At 32.7% G+C, this 12,824-nt stretch overlaps 1 protein-coding gene across 2 annotated transcripts; it reads right to left on the bottom strand.

Moving 5' to 3' along the window:
* Positions 1 to 498: 498 nt before the first annotated feature.
* On the bottom strand, positions 499 to 12,587 carry LOC122526239 (DNA fragmentation factor subunit beta). 2 transcript variants are annotated; one of them, XM_043649525.1, is made up of 7 exons: positions 12,499 to 12,587; positions 10,724 to 11,087; positions 9,686 to 9,787; positions 7,272 to 7,401; positions 6,987 to 7,198; positions 4,943 to 5,547; positions 499 to 4,122 (listed from the first exon to the last, which is right to left on the bottom strand). In XM_043649525.1, the coding sequence occupies exons 2-7, from the start codon at positions 10,778 to 10,780 to the stop codon at positions 3,954 to 3,956; spliced, it is 1,275 nt and encodes a 424-aa protein (XP_043505460.1). In that variant the 5' UTR covers positions 10,781 to 11,087; positions 12,499 to 12,587; the 3' UTR covers positions 499 to 3,953. The 2 variants fall into 2 exon arrangements, with proteins under 2 accessions (XP_043505460.1, XP_043505459.1); XM_043649524.1 differs by lacking the exon at positions 12,499 to 12,587 and adding an exon at positions 11,286 to 11,535.
* Between the last annotated feature and the right edge of the window lie 237 nt (positions 12,588 to 12,824).

Below are 12,824 nucleotides of genomic sequence, written 5' to 3'. Positions count from 1 at the left end.
GTAATTGTAATTAATTGCCTTTACGTTCGCGAAAGCGAGAAATGAAAAAGACCGGGACTTTAGAGACGTTCGAATTAATGCAAAATGAGTATGCGAAACTTATATAATATCGCCGTTAATGGAGTTTTCGCGATGCAATTCGCGAAAAGTTTATGTGCACTAAGATTCTCGCATTCTCTCGTTATAGTTGAGTAGAGAAAGCAATGGTATGACAGGTGCTGCGTTAAGAGTGTTGCATAAAGGAAAAGAAAAGAAAAAGGAATAGTGAAAGAAAGAAAGAAAGAAAGAAAGAAAGAGAGAGTGAGTAAGCGATATACCTTGAGCACAATTAAATTAAATGGCACTTGGGCGCGGTTCTTACGTTATAATCGTCGTTTTAATAGCAACGGTAATTAAACCGAGCGTAATTGATTTACGCATACTCTTTTCCGCGGGTAGTAAACAGAATCTGAAAGGGCGTTGAATGGGGTGGAAAAGGGTAAGGTTCAAGTTAAAACGGACAATGCAACGTTTACTTTATTTCACTCGCGTAAGATATTTTACATCTTCAATCACCTTTTTCTTACTCCCTTTATCTTATTTCTTTTTAATATTTTGACCACTTCTAATATCCAAACAAAAATATATCTACTTATATTAGAAGTTACTCGTGTGCTCGTTAATAATTTATTAGAATAATAACAACCAGTAGCTCGTGCCGATTAGAACCTTTCATCCTCGACATGACTGAGCACCGGAGGGACTTTAAATTTATTAACTCACTCGTTATATCACATCAACTGTTATATTACATATATGTGGCATTTTACAATTAAAATGACGCATTTATGAAATATGAACAGTTAGTATTAGTTCTGTGATGACTCCAAAACACTCCTACTTCGTAGAAAATAGATTGGCTGCATCAATCGTCAAGAGCCACAGGAGAATTCCTTGATGATTTTCCTTGACGATGCACTCGCGTGAATCTAATAACGCGAATAACGCGAAATTGTAAACGTAGTATAAAGTTTACACAAGCGATGGGCTTTAAACTAACGAGTGGTAGAGAGAGGGACAAAAATAAATGGAATAAAAATTGATTAACTAAATAATATATTCCAATGTATTCGATTGATAACGTAGACAGATACATACACAGCATTTGCGCATTATTTCTTCAATAAAATAAACTTTAGTTATATATATAATCTCTTTACGCGCGTTCGGATGACGTTTAAAACGAACTATTTCCTTTTCCCTTTTTTCTTTCTTCTTTTTCTTTTATCTGTATATATTTTTCTATTTCTTTATTTTTGTATAATAATTTTTTGTTAAGAGAATAACGAGGAGCATCTGTAAGCGTCTCTTGTTTTACAATGGAAAGACCTTATCAATCGCACGTAGCAACATTTACAATTCAAACGAAATGTTGCTGATTGACAATTGGTCGTTGAGTTAACGTTAACAAGCCGACTATTAAGTTACCCACGCACGTGTCGTGTATGTCGTTATAGAATGTCCCCGCGAAGAAGACGTCAGAGAATTTAAGAGAAGCCAATCATGTGACGCATTTTCTTGCCACGTTGTAAAAGAACCCTCCAAACGGATGTCTTTGTTAACACCTCCTTTTTCGATTGTTCTTTATCGTTATCTCTGTCGTAAATCGTCTCCAAACGATGATTAAAACCAAATATATAAATAAACAATAAATATCTAACAGTTACTGCATTTAACATACATCGATTAAAAACATCAAAGCTTAAAAGAGAATTTCAAACGTTTTTTTCTTGACATACAATCTTTTCAATGATCCTAATTCTCCTAAATCGTTTTCTTGTTCTTTAATATAAATTAATGACAAACATTTATGACCCGTATATTGTACAGTCACGGTGATCATTACTACAACTAGAGGAAACAACGTGTTACGTTAGCGATAGGAGAGACTCGTGACAGAGATATACATAGTTAGGTGTATATACATAGATATATATATATATATATGTTGCTTTCATATTGGTCAATTTAATAATTATTTTCTTTTTTTATCTCTCTGAATTTCGATGTAATACCCTGTATTACTTTTTAGTTAAGTCGATTATCAATAATAGATATATCATCGACCGGACGTAGAGATTCTTCTAATATATCGGTGTGGCCGGAGAAAAGTTATTTCAATAAAATATCTTCGTACGTAAAATAATTAAAGAACATCGAATAGCGAATTATAACTACGAAAGATAGGAAAGTAACAAGAGCATCATAGATCAGTTCAATCATTCGTCGAACCTAATTCATCGCGAACGCGCCTCGTAAGGAATAATAGTATTATTTCTACGTATATATATGTATGTATGTATATTAGGTACAAAGTATGTACCTTTTTTATATCACGACACTTAACATATTATCAAGTACATATGTCGTAGGTATAATCGAATTACTTTTTTGAGCACCACCTGATTTTTCATGCTTTCTAGAAACTGATTCTCTTTTATATCGGAAAAGCACCTTCGTGAATTATCGCACAAGTCTTCGGAATGTAATTATCGTACAATATACGTAATATGTATTTATGCGTGTATAGTGTATATATATATATATGTATAATATAATATATCTTTCTCTAAACGTGACAACGTATATAGGTATATATAATATATATGTATTATAGTTATAAGTATATATCAGAACTTTGTTTAGTCTCTTGCCGACCAGTCAGGATAAAAATCTGTCCGAAAGATATTTCATTGCTACGTATATGTATATATAATATGTATGAATATATATATTTATATATGTATTTAGTATACATTTTCTCTAACAAGGTATTTTTTTCACACTAACGAGTCAACTACATACGATACAGTAAGATTCTGCTTTTTTATCCACTTTTTATCCAAACTTAATAAGACATATTCCTTTTCGTTTCTAAATTTTGGAAATAACAATTTTACTTTTTTTTTTCTTTTTTCTTTTTCAGCGAACAACATATTCGCTATTTATTATTATACTTTCCACGGTTCTTCCGTTGCGCTAAAGATATATGAAAACACCAAATTCGTTTGGAACTTTCCTCAAAATTACGAAGATTACATCATCGGTATAAAGGCATCTATGAATGAATGTCCTTTAGGCCAGCACAGTCAATTTCTTTTTTTTTTCTTTTTTTTTATCTCGAGGAATTAATATTTTCTATTTATTTTAACGAGTCTGTAGGAAAAGGAACGATCTTTCATCATTGATTTTTAATATTACTTTTTTTTTCCTTTTCTTTGTAATCACAAGTCACGAAGAAAAATGTACGATTACAAATTCTTACGAAGGAACTGTACGTACACCCTGTTCAAAAGATTACGTTATTCGCGTTAATAAGGATAACTATGAGAATGTTTTCCTTTTTTTAAAAGAACAAATCTTGTATCATTTCTATGAAAAAAAAAATAGATCAAAGAGGAGAAGAAGGCAATCTCTTGAAATGTCGCTTGAATCGATTCAGTCAAACAGAGCGTACATCTAGTATTACAATAATGATCGAAGTGTAATCGATAGATTTTTCTATTTCTTTCTATTTTTTTTGGTTATATATAGCTCTTCGTTATATATTGCTCATAGTCGGGCATGATATTCTCGTGCGGATTTTAATCTGTATAGAAATTTATAGAATATATTCTCTTTATATATTGCTTTCCTTTTCTCTCTAAACGCAACGAAAGTACTGTCAACTTTCAATATTTAACAATCTTTAAATATATATGTATATATATATAGATGTGTATATATATATATATGTATATATGTACGTAAACGTGATTGTATATACGTATATACGTATACATAAACATCGTTCTATATTATATTACTAATTTGCACTATCCCACTAATAAAAGACTATTTTGTAGTGATCTTACTCCCCCTTCTCTCCTCTTCTCTCCCTTTCTTTTTTTTTTCTTTAAATAGGATCTTTGTCATTAATATTCCGTCTTATGCGAACCCTTATCGTGACATACGATGTGAACCAGCCTCAAGTTCTTCAAAGTAAAGAGATTTTCATAAATATCGTATATGTCTTTCTCGTTTACCGTGTCTTGAAGTGACATACTAAGAAGCCTTGGCACGAGGGTCCGTGATCGTTCGATTCTGCAAATAATAAAAAGAAGAATGTTTTTATTATAATATTATAGTCAGATAGTGGAAAAAGGTTGACTATAATAAAACGGTATTTTCAAGTTCTATTTGAACCATCACTGTCCTTGCATCCAATATCGGCTTTACGAGATATCGCGTGAAACATAAAAACGATAATATTCTTGTAGAACTTTGTCCTTCGTCTTTATTACGTCAGATTTGCTCGGTTCTAAGTTTATTTTCAAAGGATTGTCAATCGAGTCGCATAAATTTACATCGAAATCGTTACGAGAAGAATGGGAAATACGATATTCGATAATGAAAAATATATCTTGGAATGTACGAAGGATTGTACACGTGTTTCTATACGACAAAACATGACAAGTTGACACGTATATATTAGAATGTAGTAAAAGCTTAATGAGAGCACATTATAAAGAGGGAGAGTATATACTCGGATGTATGGAGTCTTGTGTGTCCTTGGCACTGTAAAATAAAAAAAGAAAGAAAAAAGAATGTTGAGGACGAACTTAATGCGTCATCGGCATTGAACGCGCTAACTCATCCACACACCTTGAAAACGCTATGGTAAATGCATTTTATCGATATCGTATGTACATTGATTTATATATATGTGTATACACATGTATTATAACAAACACCTGTACGTAGTACCCTCGAAAGATAAAAGATTCAAATAATTTTTGTTATCGAAATATTTGAATAAATATTTTCTTTCGTTAATACTTACTTTGATAAATAATTTGTCATACTATTATCACACAGGAAATACATGAAACGAATGAAATAAATGTATTCCTTATACTCTTACTTGTGATCCAAATTCCACGTGGAAAATAGAACAAGTTCCTCCCTCGATCTGTAAGGATTGATCCTATGTCTCGATCCATAAGCACACTCGTTTGCGTTCCAAACTCCTTCGCACCTAAATTCTCCCTTGCGATCGCAAATAGCTTTCTGTTCCTCTACCTTTCGAAGTTTAATCCTAAAGGGACATTCCTCCTCATTTTCATCGACCTGTTTTCTCTCGGCTGATACTTTGGTGATTTTTCTCGCGTCTACTTCGTCGTTCTTGAAATTATCCTCGATCCTTCTGACGTTTCCGAATAAACGAAAATGCGTGCTATCGTCCAAATGACTCAATTTGCAAGGACAATGATCGTAACAATTTGAAGAATCTACTTCGTCGAAATGTTTTTCCGTTTCGTTTGAGTCCTTTGATGCTCGACTTCTGTCAAAATAATAACCGAAATAATGATCCTCTTTTAATTGCATTTTGAAGAAGGCTATGGTCTGTAATAATTGTTGTCGAGCTTTTCGATCATTTAAATATATATCCGAGGATCTTATCTGATCGATCGTCTTATACAAATATCCTCGTATCCTATCCTGACATCGTCGATGCATGTAAGCTTCCTGTAAACAAAATTACCTATTAATTGTTATACAAAATTTCATCTACGATATAATAATAAATTTGCGATAAAATAATGTCCTTGAAATGTCGAGATATTATTTTTCGATAGGTATTTTTGAGCTTGAAAGAAAGGATTGCGATAAAATGGACATACATAAATATTCCATAAGTTTTAGCAGACGAAAAGTTTTCTCAGAGGCCTCACCACATTATCGGAAAACAGAGGAACCAAACACAGGAGCCACAGTATTAACCTACTTAGAATTCTTGATCGAAAATCGACTTAAGAACGATCTACTCGAAACGTCACGCGTTCAGCTCGGATATCCTTCCTTTGAAATCGGGCCACGTATCAGCGAATAGCTCCATTTTGAAGCAGCTGTTCTCTTTTGAAACGTTCTTTTGATGCTCTTCCTTTTGCATGCTACAAAAATACGCTCCCGAGTTTCCTTCGGTATTTTCTCTTCGATATATAATAATATAAAATATTCAGACAAACATGACTCATTCTTATTTGTTATTCGTATATTTAATCACCTAATTTCATCTAAATATTCGATGATCAAATGTTAAATGTAAAATAATTCCGAAGGAAATTAACTAATTGTAAGAAAATGTCAAACAGTACTATCTTCGTATATTACAGGAAATTTTATAAATGCAATTACCGGTCCGGAGATGGTAGTGACATTTTAATAATAGTTAGAAGAATCTCGCGCACGCGCCCGTTGTGTGTCTGTGTGTATGTGTGACTTTGAAAGTACCATAATTCGTAATAAAGTGACAGAGAGAGTGAAAGTGAAAGGATACGTATGGATGCGTAGGTGTATTAGAAACACCTGACAAAGTGACAGCACCATATACGATTCATCGCCAAGAGGGACAGAGATAACGAGTTAATTAATTACATGAACCAAGCAGATAGAGCTTCCGAGATTACAGGGAGAAACGAGGCAAGCGATAAGTGGGACGTTGAAACTCTCAAAGTGTAATACGAAACTAGACGTTAATTAACCCTCGCGATATCGTGAAATTGACACGATTTTCCCCACATATTCGATCGGCTCATTTCGTAGATAACTTAGGATCCTGAGTACCAATTGAAGATTTCCCGAATAGAACTCGCAGATATTTTATCGTTTACGATCATTACCGGCTACGGAAACGATTGAAATCTTGATCAAGTTATTTATTCGAATATACATTAATTAATCTTGTTATGTTGCAAGCTAATAATTGCATAAGTAATTTTATTACTAATATTGTTATTATTATTATATATTATTTTTGAGAAATAGTCAAGTTATAAGGAAGTTATGAACTTTCGTGTTATCTTAACTATATGTTTTCGAAAGGATGTTGTTACTTAAGACAAATGGATAGAAATAGTTGAAGCGTATCACTCAAAGTATCTCCAAGTAATTTCCTTGTAACTTACCTTACTGGTATAATTAGTCTCTAGTCCACGAAACCACTCGGAATGTTCCTCTCTCAAGCTGAACGTTGTCTTGGAGTCATCCACGTTCAAAGCATTGTTCAAAACGGCGATCTTGTTCTGAAGATTTTCTGTCAGAAATTGCGACACTTTGTCACCGGCGGTGATATATTCGATATTCACGCGTCTCAAAGTGTCATAAAGAAGATCAGCATCTACGATAAACGATTATTACCGTGCAATCATTCAAATTAATGAAAGAAAAATATTCAAAGTGACTCAACCAACCGGATAAAACCTTCTCTCCTGGTTTCTGCAAGATCAAGGTTGTTTGTGGTTCCAACGTATGAAAATAATCCTCGTCTACCAAGGATCCGTCAAGAAGAAAGACGTTAACCTCGGCCAGATCGTTTGTTATCTAAAATAAAAGAACGCCCACGTGTCATCGCATAATCGATTTTCTTCTTCGAGTTTAGACTAAAATAAACTGTAATATATATTTTTTCCCTCGTCAAGAAGCTACCACTCGAAAGAAATGTATTCTTACTTATCATTTATTATTAATCGAGCGTAGGATAATAATAAAAAGTAAAACAACGAGGATGTTCAAAAACCCTTTGAACATTCTAAAATTACTCTTTAAATCTAAACGATTTTAATACGTAATATGTTACACTTTGTAAAAAAAGTAAGTAAAGTTTTCATTTTCCATCTACTAGGTGACTCGTCCTTCTCAAATTGATCAAAAGAAAGTTAGAAACAAATTCGAGAATGAAAATTTTTTGAATAAAAGATAAATGCGGTAAAATGTGCGATAAGAAAAGTAGCTCGAAGAAAAGTATGAATCCGCAACGGAAGCAGAGGATTGGTACAGTGCCGAGACGAAGACACGACCTTGGCATTGGGGTTGCTCTCCCTGTCCCTGGCCCGGATGGTTCGATAGAGCTACATGCAGCAGGCCAATAGGATTCGCTCCCAAGGTCATACTGCAAACGGATTAATCTATCCGCAAAACGTTACGAAGCTAAGAGAGAGAGAGAGAGAGAGAGAGAGAGAGAGACAGGGATCAAAGAGAAAGAGAACAAATATAAAGAGAAACTATTTGAGTCTGATAAAGGAGTGAGATTTTAGTCGAATCGAATCGAACCAAACGGATCAGCCGCATTGAAATTTCAAATCGTGTCCGCAACTCCCGAATAGAATTAGAAGTACCCTGGTACCTTCCTATCGAGCTATCTGATCAAAGTACTTCCTTTTCCTTCTTCTTTTAAAGCTCTTTTTTTATATAAATAACCGAATCGCGATGAGTTTGTGCGCATAAGTGATATTTTATATTGGATATATTTATACATTAAATATAATCAAAGTTTTATTTAAGAATATGTAAATAAATAATTGAATTTTTCAATGAATTAGATGATTCCATGTTTTGTTCAAAATAACGAAGGAGATCCACCGTGTGAATTTATCTGAAAATGATATCCTGCCAATATCACGCATTGCTGAAAAATCGTCTAGTACTTTTTCGAATATATTCATTAACAACTGGTTTTTTCTCTCTTTATCTCTTTTTTATATTTTCAAATAAACGATAGCATGGAAATTCAAAAATATACAACAAAATATTGTTATCGACGGTAGTAACATGAAATTGGAGCTTTTTTCATCTCTTTCTCTCTCCCTCCTTCTCTCGAACAGTGCATATTATCAGATTACGTGTTATTAAGACCTCGAATTTGATAACTTTTAATGGGGTTCGAGTAAGTGGAATAGTTAATGTAATTATCGCTAAGAGTCATCTCACTTTATATCTTCTTCGTAGATAAATGACAAGTAAACTCGCAAGAAATTTATTTCATTTTCGAGCGTGCACTATTAATGATAAGAAGAGTACAGGAGAACAAAATTTTCATGAGATTTACATTATGATATGTGTATTATACGTATATAAAATGATTATATCTTCCCAACTCTCATATTATTATTATTTTTTAAAATATAAAACTTCATTTAACAAAACTTTATTACTTTTTGTATTTATTTATAAATCATTCCATGAATCATCAAAGGAGCGATTAAAATGAATCATTTTTAATCGAGGATTTAAAATGAAATTGATAAAATCGTAAAAACGCTGAAAATCTATTAAGAGAGAGAGAGAGAGAGAACTCTTCCATCATTTGATAGGTACTTAAGTGCATACGTATTCATAAAAAAAAATAGAAAAAAAGAGACATAAAAAATCACTTATATATATCATAAACACATATTGATTATGCATTTTATTTCGTATTAGAAAATTATCACGCGCGTATGTATTCGTTATCACGTAGTCAACAATTCGTTTTTCTCAGCATTTTCATAAAACAATTTAAAGTGCAATCTGTCAGAGCAGAACCTGCGTTCGTGTTCTTCTCTCTCTCTCTTTTTATTATTTTTTTTTTTATTTTTAGACATTTCCTACACTCGAAACCTACACGGTGGTACACCGAGTACTTTTTACCTCGAGGCACATGCGCCCTACTTTTCGATTCTCAACTCTTATTACAAAATGCGAACGACACGCGTCTTTCAACAAATACACACGCGCACGCATGTATACGCGTAGATACGCTTTATAACAATGGACTGAAATAAACGATAAAAACGTAATTGTTTTTCAGAAGTAATAAGCGAAATTAGTAACAAAACATTCTACTTACGTTCAATTTCGTGCAAGCTTTCCTTTTCAATTCCTGAAGACTTCGACAAGCTACGCCGAACTTTCTCGTACGATTCACATCTGTTATCTTGTAACCCCTTAACTATAATCAAAAGAGAAACGAGATTAATTGTGATTTATTGCAAATGGGTTGAGATCGGCGATAATACGAATCGAGAATAAAGGAAGAATAAATTAATATTTCATTAAAATAACGTATTATTGAAAATCAATACGATATTAAATATTAATTGGTGTATTAAAATCAAATTTGTAAGGTGCATGTATATACATAAGCTGTTATTAAAAAAATAAGTTATTCCCTTATATTACATATATGCATATATAGAATTCTGAAAACAATGTTTACTTTATACGTGAGTTCTCCAATTAGTAAACCAATAAAAATGCAGTATAAAACGATCGATTACACGGACGAAATACTATCCTTGCAAACGCGTACAATGAACAGCTAAAAGAAGAAGAAAAAAACAACTAACTAAAGGGAAAATAAATATTCAAAAAGACGCGCCGCGCCGTTCAATCATGATGGTTCAAGGCCATGAAAATATCAGAGAAACAGTCGTCTCAGTTTTTCCGGTTGACCCATATTATACTCCTCCGTTACCCAATCCCAGAAACCGGAGTGATTCTCCATCGTATTCAAAGGCAAACAACACTGAAAGAGAAATGAATTCCAAACTGGTTGCAACTTGATGCAGGCTTAATTGAACTTTGACTGGTGTCGCGATTTCGACATTTTCTCCCTTTTGTTGTGCTGCTTCAATCAACCAACGAAACGAACAAAGGTGTAAATAAAACTAAGCAAGAATTAAACGGGGCCAACCTTTTTTTGGCTCTTAAACAAAGAATCCAAATAATAATAATAATAACAGAGAAAAAATCCACACAAAGGTGGATTACGAATAAAAGAAATTGATCGAGAATTTCTATAGATGGAAATTTATTTTAAATTTCTGAATATATATATATATATATAAAATAGGAAGGAAGAAATATAATAATTAAAAATACATACTTCGCTTTTGTAAGACGTGTCAGTCAATCGACGAAAGCATTCGGCGATGAGCGACATGATCCTCTTCTTCTTTTTCTTCTTCTTTTCTTCTTCTTCGAGTGATCAGAAATAACGAAAAGAAAAATGGGGTAGTTTTTCGTAAGACTTGTTTTTCTCCCCTTCTTTCTATATCTAATGCGTTCTTCTTCGTGTCAAAACGTCCCAGCCAGCTGTTTGCCAAGGTTCCTTCTCTCCCCCTCTCTCTCTCTCTCTCACTTTCTCTCTCTCTCTTTTACCCTTCTTCGTTATCTTCCTTTCTTACCCCTCTTGTCTTTGAGCGTAAACGACCCTGACACTGACAACGTGTTCGTGGTTCACTAACAATCTTTTAAAGTTAAGAAAAAAAATAACATAAAACATGAGATAAATATATGTGTATATAAAGAGTGAGAGAAGAAAAGATAAAAGATAAGAGAGATGGATGTATCTCGAACGTGAGAAATGTTTAAAAGTTACAAATGACAGAGATAGAAACAGAATGATAAGGGAAATATGATAGGAGAGGGGGTAAAACGATGCTAACGAAGCCTGTTGCCTTGCTGTGAAGACGGGCACCGGAAGTGCACGCGCGTGTCACAAGTTTCTGCAATGGGGTAAAGAAGACGGAAGAACGCGCGGAAAGAGATAGACAAAGAGATTCTTCCTGTGTTAGACGCGATCCTTACAATACTCGAGGAACGAATGACGAACAAGCTTTCCGAGGAAAATGCTCAGCCAAAGGAGGACGGGGATTAAAGCGGTGCGAAGTGCGCCTGCGAGATACCGTCCGTGTATCCTGTAGTTACCGTATTCCATCTAGATGGCGCCACCTATCGGTATGCGCAGCTGTCAGCGCACTGACTACACTCCCATCGACAACGATTACAAGAGTATCTATTTCTTTTCTAACCTTTATTTTCCTTCTATAAATAAGTTTAATTTATCGCGTGTGATTTTATTACCGTTGTTTCATTTAATTTATTTAACAATCAATTATTTGTTCTAAGTGATATTTTATATTGGTAATTGTGTGTGATTTTGTTTTTCTTTGATACTATTACTAGGTTATATTTAGTTTAGATTTAAAAATATGAAAAAGTATTGGTACAATGTAATATTATATGCAATTTGTATTTTATTTAATGCAAGTGATATCAAAGGATGAGAGTAGATGATTATATTAGTCGCAATGAAAGATATAGAAAACAGAATTATGTAGACGCTCTAATAGTAATTATGGTCTTGTCGATGTCAATGAATATTGTATCGTAGCTTGTCGACTAATAATGCTTCGCATAGAAATCAATGAGATGATGCATGAATGAAACTACATTCTAAATATATTTTTTTAGATAATTACAATCATGCATTGGAATTAAACTAGTATTAAGTTTACAGATTATTGACCATATAGCGAATACTTGAATTTTAATTATAAGCATTTTTGGTATCATTAACAGATACCGAACAATTACAGAAATAAAGTATGTTAGTATAGTTTCTTATATCGTGTATTATTTTCAAAGTATTGATTTGAATAACACTTATGAATTGTTTATTATAAATTATTTCAAATATATTAAATCAGCAGTATCTCATTAAAGATAATTATATATTAATTAGATATGTTGTTTCATTAACATATTGATTCATTAAAAGTAAAATTAATGAATGCAATTTAAAAGAGGAACAATGAGCAGTAATTATTATCTATAATATATTATTATCTATATTACAATATAATATATTAATAATACTTGCGATTGAATTCCATTCAAACGTAGAAAGAGAATGTTATATTACTGTAATACAAGACAACAAAGAAACACTTTATATACATAAAACTATAGTTCTGCAGACTCGATCGACTCGTCATCTGGTGGGCGAAAGGATTTAATTCATTGTCATTTGAGTTGTTGCAAACATTGTCTTTCATTTATTGAATTAAAAGTAGGATAATTTTCAATCTTATCAAAAATACAATTTTTGTAAATAACAATATTTTCAAAAAATTCCAAACAAGTAACTTTTTTATACTTTATAAAAAAAAAGACAAGCTCTACTTGAATAGTGTTATAAGCAT

The sequence above is a fragment of the Polistes fuscatus genome, unplaced genomic scaffold, assembly GCF_010416935.1.
Source record: "Polistes fuscatus isolate 324 unplaced genomic scaffold, CU_Pfus_HIC Scaffold11, whole genome shotgun sequence".
In the NCBI taxonomy this organism is placed as follows: Eukaryota; Metazoa; Arthropoda; class Insecta; order Hymenoptera; family Vespidae; genus Polistes; species Polistes fuscatus.
The sequence above is the reverse complement of the archived record's forward strand: the minus strand, read 5'-3'. Positions and strand labels throughout refer to the sequence as shown.

Coding starts and splice junctions, on each gene's coding strand:
- LOC122526239 (XM_043649525.1), bottom strand. CDS start 10,780: ATGTCGCTCATCGCCGAATGCTTTCGTCGATTGACTGACACGTCTTAC. Junction 7,402..9,685: donor AAGCTTGCACGAAATTGAAC/GTAAGTAGAATG, acceptor CTTTTATTTTAG/ATAACAAACGATCTGGCCGA. Junction 7,199..7,271: donor AGGAGAGAAGGTTTTATCCG/GTTGGTTGAGTC, acceptor CGTTTATCGTAG/ATGCTGATCTTCTTTATGAC.